Source organism: Grammomys surdaster, unplaced genomic scaffold, assembly GCF_004785775.1.
Source record: "Grammomys surdaster isolate TR1022 unplaced genomic scaffold, NIH_TR_1.0 1129, whole genome shotgun sequence".
Taxonomy (NCBI): Eukaryota; Metazoa; Chordata; class Mammalia; order Rodentia; family Muridae; genus Grammomys; species Grammomys surdaster.
In genome coordinates, this window is record NW_021605548.1 from 613,387 (window position 1) to 633,707 (window position 20,321).

The 20,321-nt window shown below is 53.6% G+C and overlaps 1 protein-coding gene across 1 annotated transcript; it reads left to right on the forward strand.

Annotated features, from left to right (window-relative positions):
* Nucleotides 1–5,863: 5,863 nt before the first annotated feature.
* On the forward strand, nt 5,864–8,655 carry Mafa (MAF bZIP transcription factor A). The gene has a single exon (XM_028783457.1). The coding sequence runs from the start codon at nt 6,249–6,251 to the stop codon at nt 7,338–7,340; it is 1,092 nt and encodes a 363-aa protein (XP_028639290.1). The 5' UTR covers nt 5,864–6,248; the 3' UTR covers nt 7,341–8,655.
* The last annotated feature ends 11,666 nt before the right edge of the window (nt 8,656–20,321 follow it).

Genomic DNA, 20,321 nt, shown 5'->3' on the forward strand with positions numbered 1-20,321 from the left:
GTTGGCCTGTCTTGACTACCACACAACCCCAGTACTGTGGACATTAAGGGAGGCAAGAGTATGGCCTGCTCTTGCCAACTCTGGCGTGCCTTAGAGGTTCAGAAGCAGCTTTTCCCTTTGCCCAGGTCAATGTAAATGGGTTTGCTGGGTTGCAGATTATAGTCTGAAGTTACATGGGACAGGCTAGGACTGAGGCACAGGAAGAGAAGGCCTGGCTACCCTGGGGAGGGGCATGACTTGGATAGACCTCCTCTCTGCAGGTGTCTCCAGAAGACAGGGTTGAGATCTTGCTTCCTCCCACAGAAATGCTGGAGAGGGAAGACTGGAGACACAGGGTCAGTCAAGTGGTCCTTCCAAGGATGAGACATGGATCATCAATGAATTTATTTATAGGCTCCAGTGATGCAGGCCAGCAATGTCCTGGTGTCTGTACTCATGTGTTTGTACAGGTCAGCTACTGCCCCATGCTATACTGTAGTGTGTGACACCACTACCAGGTAGCCTGGGTCCATATGCCCTGCTGTGACTCAGTACCCCAAGCTCCTCAGCCTTTGCTGCACCAAATCTGTCCTGGATCCTGATGCCCAACCCACACACAGGTGGCAATGCAGATAGTAATGACCTCTGCCCTTAAGACTATAGGAGGTATAGGTATGCTGTTTCACAGTCTAACCACAGTCCCTGCTCAAGAGGTGAGTTTCCTCACCCAGGCTTCAATTAAAACAAACAAACAAACAAAAAAAAACAGGCTGATTCATAAAAAATGTCCTACATAGGCAGGTCTAACTGTGTGCACAGATAGCCCTTGCATCACTTTATCAAGGGCCTGCTGTAGGAAGTTTAGCGAAAAGGTGGGCTCTGAACCTAGACCAGTCTAGAAGAAAAGCATGAGACCTATCAGTGAAAGGATCAGAGTCTCCTGATACTGGACCCCTGGAGCTTGATGGACAGGGTAGGTTTTCTATTGGCAGCTCCAAGCTAGCTAAGTTCCTTGCCTTGCATGTACTAGGCTCCTAGATATTTTACTAGGGGGTTACCCTGTGCCACCAATCTCGTCCTTGAGTGGACAGATTAGTATATAACTGTCCCTCAGATTGCCCTTCCTCATTGGATAGCCAGGGTCCTCACAGGAGCACCAGCAGAGGAGACGGGGGAGGGGTGGAAGAGGCACATGCTATTGGACCTGTGTCCTGGAGGTGGTGTGTAGAGGTAGAATGCGAGGTGCTAAGTTCACCATAATGAAGTACCATCTATACCGCAGCCATCCAGTGCCATTGGGCCTACAGGGCCTTCCCTGCATCCTCTTCCCCATGCCTCTGGGGGACCCACCTATGAGAATATCAGTTTCTAGTGTCCTCTTCCTGGAGAGGGGGAATAGAAATAAGCAGAGCTGCAGGATACCAGACTCTGGCCCTCCCCTGTTCCCTGCTCCCACCTCTCACCCTATGGCTGATGCGCCACAGGCTGGCAAAGGAACATGGCTTCTTGGGCTAGGATCCTTGTGCACTCTGGCTTCATAGGTAGGTTCTAAGCAAGGACAACCTCCCTTTGTGTGCTCACTTTCCCAGGGAAAATCACAGTAGGTAGGAGTCCTGAATAGCCCAATGGGTACCAGTCCTCACCTAGAACTGAGGCATAGCTAGCCTGAGACAGCCATGGTAGGTGCTGCTTTTCTGGCTGTAATTCACCTTCGTGCCCAGCACTTGGCAAGCACCTGACAAGTTTCACACAGCCCACAGACCGGGCATTGACTAGAGGGCCTCCACCTCACAAGGTCAGCATGCAGCTAATCCTTACATGCTCCAAGTCCCAAGGAACCAAGTGCCACACTGGTGTATATGAGCAGCCGCCAGTGGCAGGTCCTGCTAGACAAAGCCATGCAGCAGGAATTCATGTGTGCCAAAGCTCCTCAGCTGAGGGGCCTTCCAGCTACACTGATCAGAGGGCCCAGATACTGCTTTCTCTTAAGTGGAGGGCCCTAGGCTAGAGATTGTGCCCAGAGGTGTATTTTGTAGAGTTCTGCTTCTATGTGTCTAGAAGAAGCCATGGGTACCAGAGATGGGAATATGGGGGTGGGAGTAGGGTGTAGGACATGTCACTGGCTGCTACCTTGGGGCTGGCAGTGGCTCTCTTGTTTGGGCCTACTGCTCCCCAACTGGTCTCCCTTTCCATTCCTTATGGAGCGTGTACCCACTAATGGTGCCTGGATTATAGCCAGGAATGGGGATAAGGGTGGGACAGCAATGGCCAAGGCAAGGACTCTCATCGGAAGCCTGGGATGCTGCCTTCCACCTTTTGCTTGAGACAGAATTGGTCCTTGGCCTATAACTCTACCGTGTAGTTCAGGCCAGTTGGCCCGCAAGTTTCCAGGGAATCTTCCTCTCTCCACTCTCCATCTGGCCATCACTGGGATCGCAAGTACAGCACCACACAGGACTTTATACATGGGTTCCAGTGATCCAAACTCAGGTCTTCATGGTTACAAGACAAGCACTTAACTGACTGAGCCATCTCCACAGTCCAGTCTGTCTTCTTAAATATCAATGATCCCAAGCAAGCCTCTTCATCTTAGCTGCCAGAGAACTGTGCAGCCTCCTCCTGGAAAATAAAGAGAATATTTTTGTTGTATTGAGACAAGGCCTCATTTATCCTAGTCTACTCTTGAACTCAGTATGTAGATAGGGCTGACCTTGAACTTCTGATCCTCTCATCTCCACATCCCGAGAGCTAGAATTTTAGGCCTGTGCCAGCATGCCCAGCTTTGAGGTCCTGGAGATCAAATCCGGGGAACTTTGTGTATGACTGACAAGCAACTAAGCCATATCTCTAACCTGAGACAGAAGTTTAAAACTTTCTGGCCTGGCACGGTGGTACAAAACTGTAACCCCGGTATTCAGCAGGTAGAAGAAAGTTTAAAGCTCTATTTTGCTACACAGTAAGACCCTTTCTAACAAGGGGCACTGTGTAGTTTTGGCTCTGTGTAATCTGAAACTACCTCACCCAGTGGCCGTGTTCCCATGAATTAAATACAACATGACAGGTCACACTTACACACAGCACAGTGCTTTCTGTTGAGTGATGTTCTCCTGCCATGGAAGTTAGATCAGCTTTGCCTGTGACTCGTGCCCTGTGCGATGACCATACTCAGCTGGGGCCATCCAGTAGTTGTTGGAGCTGCTGAGCTGAGTATCTGGTGCACTGAGTTCAAAGCAAGCCAATAACAAGCCGAAGCATTGGGTAGTCTTGGGAGGTTGGAGGTGGCATGATGGGCACCCCCAATGTCTTTATCACTTCTCACAGACTAGTTCCCCTCTGCCCAGAGCCCTTCAGGAATCCCTGAGCCACATGTAGTCAGGCTCCTCAACATCCCCCACCCCAACCTGCAAGTCTAACCTTGACCTAGCTGCCCTACCATTCTGCCAAGCAGTCCCTCCCAGTCCAGGCTCCCACCCCTGCTTTCAGGGCTCACCCTTCCCTCAGTCACTTCTGAGGCTCCCCTACCTCTTCAGCTCTCCCCAGCCTCCATTCAGCCAACCCTGCAGCTACCAGCCAACAGCAAGTCAGCAACTGTCCTGGAGTTAAAAAATACCCTGTCCTAGCTGAACCACCGCTTACTGCAGCCTGGGAAAGGCCAACAGAAGCCCCTGTTGGTCCCTGCCTATGTTCCTGACCTGACACCTTGAAAGAGTTGAGGGAACGTGTTCTTTTTGAGGTGCTAACCTTGTGATGACACGCTGGAAGGGAACCAACATATCCTCTTTCTTTTCTTTCTTTCCTTTTTTTATTTTCCCCCTTCCAGATGGATTTCTCTGTGTAGCCCTGGCTGTCCTGGAACTCTCTGTAGACTAGGCTGGCCTTGAACTCAGAGATCTGCAACTCTGCTTCCTAAGTACTGGGATTGAAGGTGTGTGTGCTACCACACCCATACCAGGAGCGGGCCAAGAGAAGACAGGCTGCCCGATCTCATCATCTCTCCTGTGCACCCTTTAAGTATCTCCAAGGCCACATGAGATGTAGTTCCCAGACATGTAGCTCATCCTTAAGGCCTGAGCTTCTGAGACTCAGGCTGTGTGCCCTGGTCCCATGCCTTTGCCAGGTTGCAGGAGACAGCTGAAATACTGGCTCACTTGGTGAGACCTCATACTCTTAATTCAAAGGCTTCCCTTTGGCCACGAGTTTACCTGATACAGGTCATCTTGGACAAAACCAATTGCTTTTTACAGCCTTGTTTTCTCATCTGTAGAATGGACATGATAACACTGACAGCTATGGCTACCACCTCAGCACTGTGGAGTCCCAAAGATATACATTCCACTAATGGTTCCCTGAAGCCTTTTTTGGAAACAGGCTGAGGGGAGATTTTGTAGGGGTTTTCTCATGGTTTGTTTCTGTTGTTGTTGTTGTTGTTTCTGAAGACCAAGCCCTGCACAGATGAATATGAAGGTGATGAGTGTCCAGACACTGAGGGAAGGAGTTGGGAGCTATTTACTCCTAGCTGCCAGGGACCCTCTATAAAATAGCAGGCACCTATGGAGGGAACAGGCAAAGCAGCTGGCACCATGACATCCTGGGATAGGTATCCTGTGAGTATCATTTCAGTCTTTTTCCCCCCTTTGTACAAATGGTTTATATTTAAGGATTGATTGATTTTTGGTTTTTCCAAACAAGGTTTCTCTGTGTAGCCTTGGCTGTCCTGGAACTTGTTCTGTAGAAGCAGGCTGGCCTTGAACTCCCAGGAATCTTCTTGCCTCTACCTCGGGAGAGCTGAGGCTAAAGGTTCCCACCACCATTGCCCAGCTATTATTTTTAATAGTCATAATAGTATAATATAGATAACTGAGAGGAGAAAACCTCACTCTGGGTCATGCCCAGCTGTTGTTCCTGAGTGCACTCCCTTTCTATCTTCGGTTGGGATCTGGAATTCTGGGGGATGGGGGTGGAGTCATAGAACTCACATCTTGTCACCCACCCTCCGTGTTCCCCTTGTGGCTTTCTTTTGCTCTGAGTTGGCCTCCCGGGAGCTGTGTAGAGACATTCAGCAAGTGTGAGGGTGGCAATCTGCTTTCCACTTGTCACTCCAACTCGTGCCCACCCAGGAAGGCGCCTCCAAACAGCCCCGGTTGGGCAGCTGGGTTTGAGCTTCCTTGTGGGCCTTTCCGCAGGCGTCCAGACCCATCAGATCCATGCATTCAATGGGCCCTCGAGGCAGGTAGTCCCCAAGACCTGCTCCTCTAGCTCCGTAGTGGCCACGGGCGTCTGTCCCACTCCACCTACCACACCGCTCAGAGGCCTGCGGTTCCACCGTGCATCCCGCCGCCCTAGGTGCCAGCAACTTTGTTGACTGAATTCCTGAACCAGTCCCAACCACAGGATAAAAATAGCCGGCGCTCCCGGGCAGCTCGGAGTCACCAGTGTCAGGATAACTAGAGGTCCCCGTTCTGGGGACTCCAGGCTACTTGGGCCTGGTGCGGGATACAGCTAGCTAGGCCACCTAATGGATCCGAGACACCGAGGGAGTCCCCTGGACCAGGGAGTCCTCAGCTCTCCTACACTCTCTTGTCTTTGCGATCCTGGAACCTCCGGATAGGCCACTTGGTCTCACGCCCTCTGCTGTGCAGTCCCATGTGGCGGCCACCAGGGGGCCCTGCCCACTCCTCTTGCCGGCGGCCCTTCCCCACCCCTTCCCACAGCTGTTTCCCGCAGGAGATTGACAGCTGGGCTCCGGGTTGCCATGGGGATAGGCAAATGAAGGCGGCAGGTCTGGGGCTCCGATTGGCCCGGGGGCGTCGGCCCCCACCTGGGGAGGCGGGCCCAGAAGCGCGTCTCTATAAAGGCTTGTGCGGCTCTGCGCTGGGCCGAGGGAGGCGGGGCCGGCCGGCAGCGCGGGTGGGGCGCGGGGCGGGGCCGGGCGGGAGAGCCCGGAGCGCGGCAGAGCCCGGGGCGCGGCCTCTGCACCCTCCAGGCCAGGACAGCGGAGGAGCAGGAGGAGGAGTGCAGGATCGGGGCCCTGCGCCCGCCCGCAGCGGGCCGGGGGGCCGCCGGAGAGGCCTGGCCGGCGGCGTCCCCTGAGCGCAGCCCAGAGTTGACAGCACGAAACTTTTGCTGCGCCCTTCGGCGGCGCGACCAGAGCCTGCTCCCACCGCGGACCGGGGGGAGCTAGGGGGAGAGAGGCCCGCGGCTCCCCCCACGCTCCCCCGCCGCCCGTCGGGGCGCGGTCGGGCACGGCGGCGGGGCTGGGGCCCCGGGCGATGGCCGCGGAGCTGGCGATGGGCGCAGAGCTGCCCAGCAGCCCACTGGCCATCGAGTACGTCAACGACTTCGACCTGATGAAGTTCGAGGTGAAGAAGGAGCCGCCCGAGGCCGAGCGCTTCTGCCACCGCCTGCCGCCCGGCTCGCTGTCCTCGACGCCCCTCAGCACGCCCTGCTCCTCGGTGCCCTCTTCGCCCAGCTTCTGCGCACCCAGCCCGGGCACCGGCGGCGGCGCAGGCGGCGGGGGCAGCGCGCCTCAGACCGGGGGCGCCCCGGGGCCGCCGAGTGGAGGCCCCGGCACTGTCGGGGGCGCCTCAGGAAAAGCGGTGCTGGAGGATCTGTACTGGATGAGCGGGTACCAGCACCACCTGAACCCCGAAGCGCTCAACCTGACGCCGGAGGACGCGGTGGAGGCGCTCATCGGCAGCGGCCACCACGGCGCGCACCACGGCGCGCATCACCCGGCCACTGCTGCGGCCTATGAGGCCTTCCGGGGCCAGAGCTTCGCGGGCGGCGGCGGTGGCAGCGGCGGGGACGACATGGGTGCCGGCCACCACCACGGCGCACACCACACTGCCCACCACCACCACTCTGCCCACCACCACCATCACCACCACCACCACCACCACGGCGGCTCTGGCCACCACGGCGGAGGCGCGGGTCACGGCGGAGGCGGCGCGGGCCACCACGTGCGCTTGGAGGAGCGCTTCTCCGACGACCAGCTGGTGTCCATGTCCGTGCGGGAGCTGAACCGGCAGCTCCGCGGCTTCAGCAAGGAGGAGGTCATCCGACTGAAACAGAAGCGGCGCACGCTCAAGAACCGCGGCTACGCGCAGTCGTGCCGCTTCAAGCGGGTGCAGCAGCGGCACATTCTGGAGAGCGAGAAGTGCCAGCTCCAGAGCCAGGTGGAGCAGCTGAAGCTGGAGGTGGGGCGTCTGGCCAAGGAGCGGGACCTGTACAAGGAGAAATACGAGAAGTTGGCGGGCCGGGGCGGCCCCGGGGGCGCGGGCGGGGCCGGCTTCCCTCGGGAGCCCTCGCCAGGGCAGGCTGGCCCCGGGGCGGCCAAAGGCGCACCCGACTTCTTTCTGTGAGCTCCGGACCCTCCCTGGGCCTCGCCACCGCCGGGGACTAGTTTGCGCAGGCCGCCCCGGTCTCGGTTCGGACTCTGAGACCCGGGACGCGCGCTCCGGCGGTGCGGCCGCAGCTGTCGGGGTCCTCCCGTCCGCCCTGCGCGCCCCGCCGCGAAGCCCCAGCTCCAGGTACCTACTGCGGTGCGCCTCTCCCGCCGGGTCCCAGTCCGAGCGTCTTCGGGGTCGCCGTCTAGACTTTGCCGGCGTCCCCTCGGCGCCCCGGGAACGGTGAATACTTAGGGAAGCCCGAGCCAGGTCTGACTTCCTCCGCAGTGTCACCTTGTACAGACGTGGAGCGCACTTCTGCGTCCCAACCTCCGCCCAGCCGCAGCGGGGCCGCGCTGACACCAGCTCCCGGTAGCCTCCGCCGGCCCCGCGTTCCTCCGTCGTCTTTCTTTCTGCCTCCGTTTCCTTGCCCTGTTTTTACTCCTCCTCCATCTCCTCCTTTTTAAAGCGGTCATATTTTCGCAACATTAATATTTATTTTGCTTGGTAATTAGAAAACCCAGACAAATCCCTTGGTCCCTGTGCGCCCTCGGAGGTCGGCGAGTGCCCGCATGTGCCCTCCTCGCTCATTCGCTCTGAGGGGTCCGGCCCTGCCTGCCTTCCAGCCCGCTTGTCCCCACCCTGTTCGCGGCTCCCTGTAGAGGAAGCCGAGGAACTTACCTGCGTGTTGGTCCCACTGTCCTGCTATACTCGACTGGGGGAGGGGGGTGGGGGGTAGCCGTGCTCAGCCGGGTTGGGGCTGGCCCGGACTCCCGCGCTGCTATTTCTCTATGCACCAGATCGTATTTATGACTCCTGGGGAAATATATCTTATTTTAACCTTCCAGAGAAGTGAAAGAATTTAAAAAGTAATGCACAGTTCTAGAAGAAAAAATTTTAAAGAGGAGGCTTAGGCCTGAACCTCCTGGCATGGGCGGGTTGAAAGGTGTTTTTATTTAATTTAAATTGTGTTTCGTTTGTGGAATCTTTTTTTAAAGCTTGGTCGCTTTTTTGGACTAGCCGAAAGAGAGGCCCGGTGGAGGGTGTTCTAAGCTGGGCGCGTCTTCACCGGCTGAGATCTGGTTTTCTGAGGCTTGGCCCCGGTGCTCTGAGGCTTATTCCGTCTTCTGCTGCTCCCAGGTGGCTCCTGCTGAGCCTTCTGAACAGATGCTAGACAAATCGTTGGGAAAAAAAATTGTGTTGTTGGTTTTTGTTGTGTTCTCTTTTTTTCATTTGTTACGAAACAGAGGAAAGGAAAAAAATTAAAAAAAAATAAATCTGTTTAGATCCAAAAGTCACTGGAACCTGGCTGTTGTGTCTGTGACTTTCATTTTTGTACAGGTTTCTCTTGGAATAGAAAAATATGGAAGTCTCTGGATTGGGTTTTAGGGGAGCTGGCATGTCTAGATCGGCAAGAGCAGGGAGGAATTGACCAAGGGGCAAATGTATGTCAGTAACCAAGACAACATTCTGAGGCTGGCCTTCTAGGAGTCCCCATCGAGGCAGGGCAGGGCAGAGGCTCCAGGTGGCCTTGGTGGTGACTCCAAGTGCATAGCAGTTGTGTCCTGGTGACAGCCATTCTTGCTAGCTGTCCCTTCCCAAGGGGTGGCCCAACTTCTGTTCTTCAAAGGATGCAAGGCCAACGTGGGTAGTAAGAGATCTCTGAAAAATCTCGCCCTGCTCTACTGGCAGCTACAAAGTTTTAAATGACAGTTCCCTCCTTCTAACAGAGTAGAGTGTAAAGTTCTGAATTTGGCAAGTTTGGAGCCAGCCAGGCTCCTGCCTAGGCCTCAGCTCTCTGTCAGAAGTTGGAAGCTCTACCTCAGTTGCACAAGCAGCCACAGTCTTGAGAGAATCGCCTGAGTTTGAGTCTTGATCCCAGGTCAGAGAAAGGCGGGCCACCTTTATCCCCCTGCTCTAATGCCTTAGAATAAAACTCAGGAGACAGTCCTGTAGGACCTCAGGCTGGGAGCAACTGCTCCAGTCTTTTTTGGGAGAAAATGTTGGAAAGGGAAGAAACTGGGGGGGGGGGGGGGATGTGAACTATAAGAACTAATTCGGTGCAAGGAGCAAGGAGAGACCTGTAGGTACCAGCCAGCCTTGCTGGGGAAGTTCACAAAATAAAATAAAAGTCTCCCTGAGAAGGGACCTATGTTGAGGAAAATTTGGCTGCTGGGGCCCAATGACAGATCCTGGTTAAGAACAGAAGACTCAGAACATCTCTGTGTTGCCCCTCGATTAAGCAGAGCAGAACCACTATAGAACCCTTCACTGACAGAGACAGGTCCAGCCTGAGTGGCCACTGGATTTCTTTTGGGGAGAGATGGCAATAGCTGTGTCTGCCCTACCTGCTCAGCACGCTGGCCCCTTGGTCTTTTAGCATCCAGTACTCAAAGACTTCCTCTGTCCCCTCTGAGCATCTGGGACTCTGCTCTAACACTGCTGGGTGTGGTACTCGGGGACCACAGGATGCTGTTGTGGGCTTACGGCTGCCCCGTGATCCTACCCCATTTGTGAGGGACTAGATCTGAGTTCACTACCTTCTCCTCCCCTCTCTCTTTACCCTGCTTTACTTCTAGGACTGGTGAGGCATGCAAATGAATATGGAGTTCAAAGATGGGCTTTTCTAGAAGTCTTTTGGGGAGCTCTGAAACCATCTGTGGGAAGTTTCCTTTGGCTTTCCCTTGTTCTGTGCAGGGAAGGAAGCCCTGTCCTGTGCACAAGGGTATGAATACTCGTACACAAAGCCCACCACCATCACCTTTTTCTTTTCTGTTTTCTGAGACAGGGTTTCTCTGTGTAGCCTTGGCTGTCCTGGAACTCACTATGTAGACCAAGCAGTCCCAGATTACAGATCCACCTGCTTCTGCCTCCCAAATGCAGGGATTAAAGGTCGTGCTACCCAGTTTAGGTCTTCCATTGTCTACGGAAGTCTCAGTGTGTTCTTGAGGAGCTTGCTGAGGATGGAAGGGCTTCAGGTATCCTGTTTCCTAACTTGGAGGTTGGGGTGGGCTGTCAGGGACATCAAGGAGTCTTATAGCTCTATTTAAGATGGGCTTGAGAGTCCTGCAGGTGCTGTGTGTGTGCGTGCAGATATGCATACTTGTTCATTCTGGGTTGTGTCAGGGCAATAGCAGTACCAGGTATCAGACAGGACCTATCTGGACCACTTGAGGGCAATGTTATGAGACGGAGGCAAAGGTGACCATAGTACAAGCAACGGGATTAGCCTTCATTCAACTTTGTTCACTGTTCATCTGGAGTCTTGCCTGTTCTGTAGATGCTCTAAGAGGAGGTCCTGAGCCTGGTTCTCTTAAGCCTCAGAGCAGATCAGGCCCCCAGTCCTCTTCCACAAGCCATTCTGGTCTGAGGACAAGGAGTGGGTAGGGGTGGGGAGATACCTCACTGACAAGGCTGCCTGAGGACAAGGTTTGCTCAGCCTACACATACACCCTGCCCCTAAGCAACACCCCCCCACACACACTCATCCTTCCACCTGCCTCCTCTGGACCAGCGAGGACTAAGATGACTGACAGTAGGTCTAGCAAGAGAGCATAGCTGTGACCTAGAGGGAGGTGTGGGGCTCCCTAGCCTTTTCCTGTGGTCTGCAAAGGTCTCACAACTCAGCATGGACTCTTGAAGACTAACTTCACAGAAAAGTCTGCAAACCTGGATCCAGCACTCTTACTGTGCTTCAGGTAGCTCTATCCCGGCCGTGGATCCTGGCCCTGCTGAAAATTTTGGGTGGCCCATCTGCAAGCTCCAGAGCTGCCACTTGTGGACCTCCCCCATCTTTGCTACAGCTAAGTGCTGCTTTGCCCTTCTCCACTCCCCCCTGTGCACACTGAAGCCCTGAAGCCCCCTCCCCATCTCTTATTTATAGATAGTTCTAAGGCTGAGGCAAGACAAAACCCAGGACCCCACAAGGAGGGCACACCATGATGCTGTGTACACACGTGGACATTGCCCCAGCACACATGGATATGTGCATGCAGATAGCCACACACATGGGTGCAGAATATGTACATACAGACACCTCCCATCCCAGCACGTTCACAAGGCTGACTCCAAGCAAGGGCATAGATCCTTGAGTACACACCGGCAGATGAAGGCCTATGAGCCTCACACAGAAGCCAAGGGGGAAGAGCAGGAATCAATCATGAGTGATTGTCCCCTGGTACCAGGCCCTGTGCATGTAGTTGCTGCTTGGACAGGGCAAGCATGAAGAAGAAGCTGGTCCAGGCCTCAAGCTAGGGATGTCTTCATCCTCTAGCTGCTCCGGGAAGAGTAAGCATGGGAACTTTGAGCCTGCCATGGAAACCACACTAAAGGGACACCAATGCTACAGGACCTACAGCTCTCTTGTTCATCCCCCTCCGGTCCTGTCCTCAGAACCCAGCTGCCTGCTCAGAGGCCATGGAGTCAGGCTAGAAGCCAGGGAAGCCCTGTTGGGTGCAGGGACTGGGCCTCTGCCACCTTCTCTTCCAGATTCAAACCCAGCCCAAGCCAAGGTAGGATAGTAGGGCACAGCATGATCCATCACTACAATCCTTCTGCCCCTGCCTCCTGCAGGGCATGTCCTGGAAAAAGTGAGAGGTCCTGGAATGGGGACTCATTTGTTTAAGCATTGCTTGAGCATCTTCTGTGTGATGTGGGCTCTTAGGAGGTGAATCATTCTGGATATGACAGCCAACCCAGAGGTCTCCTTCTTGAGAGGCAGATGTGCAGGATGGAGTGATGGGGCCAAGCGGGGGATGCAGAGAGTGAGAACCAGGATGGAGTAGCTCAGGAAGAACTTCTCATGCAGAGGGAACTGGGGAGCAGCAAAAACTGACGGATATATAGATTGTGAGCCATCTCAGAGGGCCAGATGTGGATGAGCCCCACTTTCATAGTATGACAACCCAGTGGCTGTCTGAACACAGCAATGCTGCAGGTCCAGAAGCCAGAGGAAGAACTGTATCAGTGAGCGTGGGAAAGAAGCACTGGCTTCCTGGAGTTGCTGTGAACAGAAGGGAGTATACCCCAAACCTCAGGGCGTCCTGTAATGGGGGGCCAGTGGCTACTCTAGGAACCCCAAGTATCCTGTAGGATATCCACTGAGGGATGTCAGAAGCCAGAGAGGCATCACTAGCCAGTGAGAACCAACCTAAGGCAGGAGTGCAGGGGAGAGGAGGCAAGTCAGATCAGCGGACCCCCCAAAAAATGTGAGGCATCAGGGTTCAAAGGGCTGTGGGAAGGTGAGATCCTTGGTCGACATGAGGAGAAAGACAGGAGACTAGTGTCTGCACTCTCTGCCCAGTGCACTACGGCCCTGCCCAGGTACAGGCACACACAGTCCGTGGAGCTCACAGCCGCTCAGCAGCCCGGTAGCACAGCAGAGGCAGAGTAATTTGCGACTGGCGGGCTCAGCGCCTGCCTAATTCACAGCAACACTGCTCAGCTGCTCAGGGCTTGAGCTGTCACAGCCAATTAGCCTGGGGCTGGGGAGATATGTGCTGGGGGCGGGTTGTGGGGGACCCACAACCATCGCAAAGGCTGGAGACCCGTTCCTTGATGTGAGCATTAAGTCACTAACTTTAATGCCCCCTACCTCTGTGCTGACTGCTGTGACCCCAGCGCTCTTGTCCAGTGTTTCCTCCAAGGTCTAATGTCCAGAAGACAATTAAAATCAGCTCTAGCCTGGGGGTGATTCCTCCCCATCACCTCTGACGGAGCTGAAGGACTCGACTCTGCCACCTCTCTGTCCTGCCTCCCTCAAGGCTGTCCAGTGGTCAGGTGCAAGTCACCAGAGACCTGACCTACCTCCCCAGTGCCTCCCAATAACAGCCTTCCCCTGGCTCACAAGGGCAGCCAGTTCTTTTCACTCCAAACCTGTCCTCAGAGATGAGCTGGAGACTAGAGGACTCCGAATGTGCCAGGCACGTGTGGTCTGCTTGGACTCCTTGGAGTGGTCTGGGGGATGGCAGGCACTGACTATGCTGAAGAGGTTGCTGAGGCAAGGAGGGGCAAGGGCTACTCAATGCTAGTGTGCTGTCAAGGTAGCTTCAAGGCACCCCTTAGGGGCCCTTTTGGTAGTACAGATGCCCCAGGCTCCACTCCAGATTCTCCTGATTCTCTGGCAAGACTTTTTTAACCCAAGATAGGTTACCTAGGTGTACCTAGGTGGAGGCCATCACCAAATTTCTTAAAGCAAGGCCATCATTGCTGCAGTCAGGAAAATGAGAAGCTGCTCTCTTTGCCTTGCCCACCCACTGCCCTGCCTGTTGCCCTGGTCTCGCCTGGCTGGTACCTTCTACTCCTCTGCTACAGTTGAAACAGGGGTGAAGTGGGGGAGGCTAAGCTTCGCCAAGGTGGGGTGTGACTTTGGCAGATATGTTGAGAGGGTCTCACTTGCAGACACATGCACATCTTGTGTGTCTTGGTGTGTAAGATGCAGACTGGGCTGCCCCAGGACCTGGAGCAGAGCAGTATCCGTAGGACCTGTTATATCAAGGCAGCAGGTAAGTGTTGCACCCAAAGGGGGCAGTTCAAGGGGGTGTGGCTTGGTTCAGAGGACAGAATCAAAGATGCTGAGGTGAGGCCACAAGAGTGAGCAGGAGTCCGGAGGGAGGGGGAGAAAAAGAAGGATTGGAAGAGAGGGTGGGGGAGGAAGAAAAAGAAGGGGGAGTCGGTTGGGGTGGGGGGAGAATGGAGAAGGAAAGGAAGGAGGGATAGAAGAAGGAGAAAGGGGAGAGACCATGAGGGAGTAAAAAGGAAGGAAAAGAGGGACAAGGGAGGACCTAGAGAAGAGATAGGAAGGAAGAGAGAAGAAGGATGAAAGGCTAGGAAGGAGAAGACAGAAGAAAGGTGGTTGGGAGGGCAGAGAAAGGGGGGAGGGGCAGGGGAGAACAGAGCCAGAGTGCAGAAAGGAGAGCCTGAGAAGGAAGGAGGATTTAGCTCAGGTGACTCACTGGGCATCAGCAGGGCACCTGCTTCTGTGTCAGTCAGTTTTAGGAAGGCAGCCAGAGCTGTGAGGAAAAGGGCTGCAGGCTCAGCACCCACAGCAACTTCTAGCCATCTGATGGGTTGTTCCAATCACTCTAAGCCCTGTATGGGAGCCACTATAGCTGAACCCATTTCCCTCTGTGTCCTTGGAGACTGAGTGGGCCAAGGGGGTGATGGTCTCAGCAGAGGAGGGATATGCAACCTACTGGACAGTCAGGCTGAGCCCACTCCCAGCTTTGCCACATCCCGTCAACAATAACACTGGGCTGTCCCCACCCACCCCTTCACAGGGGGCCTGCAGGTCTCTTCACAGTCCTTAGGCACTCTGAAAAGCTTTGACAAGGGAGGACACCAAACTACTGTGCAAGAGTGGCCCCCAATCCGTGATGAGAGATGTATTGGCCATGTTTATGGGGTACTTGGGGAACTAGGAACATAGCTATCTTCTGAGGATAGCTTGACTTCTAGTGCTGGGATCCAGGAATTGCCTGTCAGTAGGGATGACGCTTAGCTGAGCTCTGCCCATACAATAACCGCCTTCCTGCACTCTGCAGCAGGAGCTGCTATGTCCGTTATGAGCTTGTCTCCTGTGGGTCCTATCCAGCAGGCAAAGCCCAGCCATGACCAGTCTGGGAGTAGTGTTCTGGGGACAGTCTATCTACCCTAACCTCTTAGGATTATTTGAGTGAGGGTAGCTGGTTTGAAGACACTCTGGAGCCCTGGACTTGGGCTCACACAGAAATCAGAATCCAGAGAGGCCTGATCTTTAGAACCCAGAGAGAATTACTCTACAGGAATTCACAAAAAAAAAGTCCAGAGACATTCACAGGCTCCACTGTCTGGCATATTTTAAATATACCCACACATTAAACAACATTGGAGATGCATTGTGTGTGGCAAACAAGCAAACATTGCTTATTCTTACCTAGAAAGGCATTTGGAGAAAAGGCCATTCTCAGACGCATCTGCAGCCCCAGGACTAGAGTCCCGGGGGGAGAGAGCCAAGCAGCAGGGCTTCAGGACCCCTTCTGCTTAGAGCTCCAATTCCTGAAGACAACAAGAAAGGGGCAATTGATGGGCTTCTCCACCTTGAGCAATCAGGGACATACCCTCATCTATCTACTGGCTCGAGTTACCCACAGTTTTCCACATCTTCACTGCAAAAAGCTGCAATGAGCAGTGAACAACAGGAACTCAGATAATAGAGAGTTGAATGGACAAAGACTCAACAAAGCAGACAAAACATATGTTTGAGATAGAATCTCAAGTATCCCTGGCTGACCTTGAACTCTATATAACTAAGAATAACCTTGAATCTCTGATCTTCCTGCCTCTACCCCACCCCCAGAGCTGGTGTGTGCAACCAAACCAGGTTTTTGTTCATTCTCGCCCTGTACTAATTGAACGACATCCTTATTGAATGCAAATTGAATTTCTATCTTATGAAAATCCAGAGGCTGACGGTTATGATGGCTTCCTGAAGCACTCTGACATTCAGGCTTCTTCTACCTGGGTCTAAGTCTCAAAGTCTTGTGGTCCAGATTAGCTGCTTCCAGGCATTGCATCTTATTCTAGGAAGGAGAAAGAAACCATTGCTTCTTGTATGTTGTTGGGGGTTTTTGTTTGTTGTTTTGAGAAATGGTCTTACTTAGCCTAGGCTGGTCTTGAATACACAGTTTAGCCAAAGACTTTCTACTAATCTTCCAACAAAGACCTGGAAAGCTCTCATATGTTAAGGAAGACCTGGCCACCTATGTCTTATGATCAGAAGTCAGCCACATGTCCTTTCTTGGCTGTGGGAAAGCTCAGGAACCATAAGTTTTAGTTGCAGAGTCCTTGTGGGAAGGCCTTAGAAAGCAGAGTGAGTGATCCCACAGTTCCATCCAGGAACTGAAACTAGGGCTTGTGGGGGCGGGAAGAGTAGAAGTAGGGGGTCAACCCAGCTGAGAGGATGAGAGAATAACTAGGCTTTCAGTGTATAAGATGTTACCTGAGTAAGGGCTGCGGGCTATGGACCTCCTTGCTTTAGAGAAAGCTTCAGACAAGCTAGCCACAGATGTACTCCAAGACACTCCTAACCACCACCAAGTCACTGTGAGAACACTAGAATCTGTGGATCAGAGATGGAGGGAGGATGGTGACTGGAATGAGGGATGCATGGATGGTTCAGAATGGGTCTGTGGATATATGTATGCATGTATATATGAAAGTATGTATGCATGTATGCATGCATGTATGTATATGTGCATGCATGCATGTATGTGTGTGCATGCATGCATGGATGTATGTATGCATGTCTATATGTATGCATGCATGTATGTATGTACATATGCACGAATATATGTGTGCATGCATGTATGGATGGATGGATGCACATATGTATGTGTGTGCATGGGTGGATGAGTGTATTGATGGGTAGAATGGTGGACTGTTGGATAGGTTGGATAGAATAAATGGGTGGGTATATGGATGGCTGAGTGGATGTATAAGTAGATGGGTAGGCAGGTGAATGGACGGGCAGATGAATGAGTGGGTGGACATGTGACTGCATGGATGGTAGACATGTGGATAAGTGAGAGGAACTTGTAGAGAGGCAAGCTGAGTGGGAAGGTTAGGTATAGAGAGCCATGGGCAACTCCAGGTTCACACAGCAGGTCTCCTCCCTGCCGTGCCCACCTCTTCATTGTCCCTTTCAAATCTCACCTACTTGTGCCCAGAACGCCTATGGCTGCAGCGCACTACAGGGCCCCTGTCTATCATTTTTCTTGGCTCTTCTTGCCGTCGGATTCACCTGCTGGTCTCCAGCACCTGCCCTGACTGTCACACTGTTAGCAAGGGAGGCCAGTGTGTGTGCTTACACTATTGGCTCCTGAGCCTCCCGGAGAGCCTGGCCCAAGAAAGATGGCAAGACCAGCAAAGGCTCTTCCCGCCCCCACTTAACCACCTCCCTCCATTCTTCAGAACTCAGAACATTTCCCCATAGCTGAGCTGCTCCCCACTAAACGCTCTGTGGCTCCTCCTCCACTCGGGTAGGCCTGGGTAGCATTGCTGGCCTTGAACCCCTCCCTCTTGTGACTTGTCCCCTAGAGGGCTTTCCCGGTTTCTTGTGGTGAAATGACACTGTCTGCCCACTGATGGTGTCCCTCTGTACCCCTCCCACCAGCAGGGTCTTGATTCCACTTGTTGTTACCAGATCTGCAGCATTTGGAGCTTTCCCCCAGCCACACTGGATTTGGGCGAGCCTGTCTACCTGGAGGCTCACTCGTCGACTCCTGCAAGGCCAAGGAGGCCCTGGTGCTGTCCATCTCCAGGGTCTCTTTGAAGACCCTGACACTCATGTTTCCACTGCAGGTGCAGCAAGTTGGGTCTCCTGGATCATCCCTGCATTTTAATGACACCCCCACTTTCTGTCTATCTATTGTTTGTCTTCTAATCTTGCCGGTGAGTAATTTCCCCGTTAAACTTTCTCTGGCTCTATGATTGTGTATCTCCCCTCCTCTATTGCCAACTCGGCCACTTTGAGATTCTTTGACTTTGGAGAGATGTTGTGACCTCATTCAGCCTCATGCCTTTTATAGTAGTCCTGCTGACCTCTGGGGTCAAATAGCGAGGCTGAGCACCCTTGCATCTCTCAGGGCCTGTGCTGTCATTGTGTTCTGGTTTTTCAGGCTCCATTTCTCTAACTATTTAGTCTGTTCCATATAGGGAACATTTTTACTTATTTATTTATTATGCTTCAAATTATGTATATGCATGTATGCCTCTGTGTGGGGTATGTGCACATACATGCAAGGGTGCTGCAGACTCCCGAAGTTGGAGTTTCCCATAGTTGTGAGCCACCTGACAGTTCCTAGCGTGGGTTCTGGAAACCAAACTCAGATCCTCTCAAAGACTGGTATGTGCCTGCTCCTAACCACCAAGCCATTCTCCAGCCCCACATTTGTGGATATTTTATCATCTGCCTGTTACCTGCTCATGGTCAGCTGTCCTGAGTTAGTTATAAGTAAGACACAGCCTTATGGCTTCCCAGAGGAGGCCAGGTGTTGTTGAGCTAGGGCCAGCCTATGGTCTAGCAGCTTCTTGGATATCACTGTTGCCAGTGTCTGGTCATTTCTCCACGGCAGTGGGAATCTCTCAGAGGAGGTTTGTTCTCCCTTCTACCCAAGTGAGCAACTCTTAGTGTCCTTGATGAGAGGAAAAGGAGCTGAGTCTGGAATGTCACTAAATCCCTTGTGTTCAGTGAGGGCCTCCTGCCTGTCCTTAGTAAACTTGGTCCCAGGAGTCCCCAGGAACTAGAGGGAGAGGGTCTGGTGGCTGAAACCACAGAGGTCCACCAGAAGCCCTTGGTTCACTGTCCCTTCACCCTCAAGAGTCTCTGCCATGTTCCAGCTTACCCTTATTCCCCACAGACTACACCTCTTTCCAGACTCGACCTTTTGACACAGGCCACTGAGTCTAGAGGATGTCTAAGTTCTTGGAATTTGCAGGACACGGACATTGTCCCAGGAGCGCAGGACAGGGTTTTCTGACGGCTTTGGAGTTCCGTATGTGGGAGTTCTGGATGTGGGGCTGAGGAATGGCTGTAGCATCTGCCTATAATAGGCCTGAGGCAAGCCACCCTTCACGCCACTCTGGGGCAGCCCATCGAGCTGTGGTGTTAAGGCTCTGGCTGCTGCCCACTGGCCATCCTCTGTCCCCATTAAGGGACAATAGGGAATAAGCACTTTTCTTTCTTCATTTCCCCTGCTGTCTGCTAATATCATCTTGATGATAATTTCTTTTAATGGGCTATTTGTGGTAATTATGATACACTGGGTGAGTAATTGTATGTGACTCTGAGAACCCACCATGGGCAAGGGAGGTCCATAGGCCTCCACACTCCTGGCCTGCCACCACCCGCAGCCCTGGCCCCTTGGCTCTGCTGAGGCTCCAGGCTCTGTACCTCCCCAACCCCCCTGCTCCAAGCTTGGGTGGAGCTATAGTCCTGGAAAAGCAGCCTGCTTTCTGCTGGGGATTTCTCCTGGGGTTGGAGAACAGTAAAGGGACCCTACTCATAGAGGATGTCAGGGCCCTTCTGGCTTTTCAAGTTATATCCTGGCTAGCCTGTTTGGTCTAGTCTAGCAACAAAAAGCACCGAGACCTGCCTAGTGCCTCAGCTAGCCTTTGGGGAAGAAGGCTGCCCAGGTGGGAGTTTCAAGAACAGCAGGAGTCATGCAAGGTAGATACTGGGAGGACTTTCTCTCCAGGCCTTCTGTGTGGAAGATGTTCTTGCCCTCTCACTGGGCTGGGAGACTGGTTTCTGCCCTCCCCTGAGGCTCCTGCTTCTTCAGTGAGTACTGCCACTCTCTGCCAGCCTATGGCGGTCTCTCCAGGTCTCATCACTGACAGGCCACCAAGGATTAGGACCTCCCATGGGCCAACATGCCAGCTCAAGTAGACCTCCATGGTCAGCCGGAGTCCTGTCGTGAGGTTTTCTAGCCACAGGGGAGAGGTCAGGAAGGTCTGGAAAGGCCCCAGAATCCATCTAGCCTCTGACCATGACCTCTGACTCACAAACATCTTCTAAGAACACTGGGGTCCTGCCTTCTCTCTGGACAAGGAGAGGCCTTGACACCCTAAGCCCGTGTTCAAGACAGACTGCTAGAGACCGAAGGGTGTCGATAGGCAGAGCTCTGTAGGGCAGGGTGGGTTGTAAAGGCATCAGCCTTAGCTGCACAGTCTCAAAGCCCCTCATCCCTGCTCTCGCATCAGTACCACCACTCCACCATCACTGCCACCATACCACCACCACCCTAACCACTACCATCACCACCCTAACCACCACCACCATCACCACCCTAACCACCACCCTAACCACCACCACCACCCTAACCACCACCACCACCACCCTAACCACCACCCTAACCACCACCCTAACCACCACCACCACCCTAACCACCACCCTAACCACCACCCTAACCACCACCACCA

Bases quoted from the DNA above. Each gene is read 5' to 3' on its own strand.
- Mafa (XM_028783457.1), top strand. From the start codon at position 6,249: ATGGCCGCGGAGCTGGCGATGGGCGCAGAGCTGCCCAGCAGCCCACTG.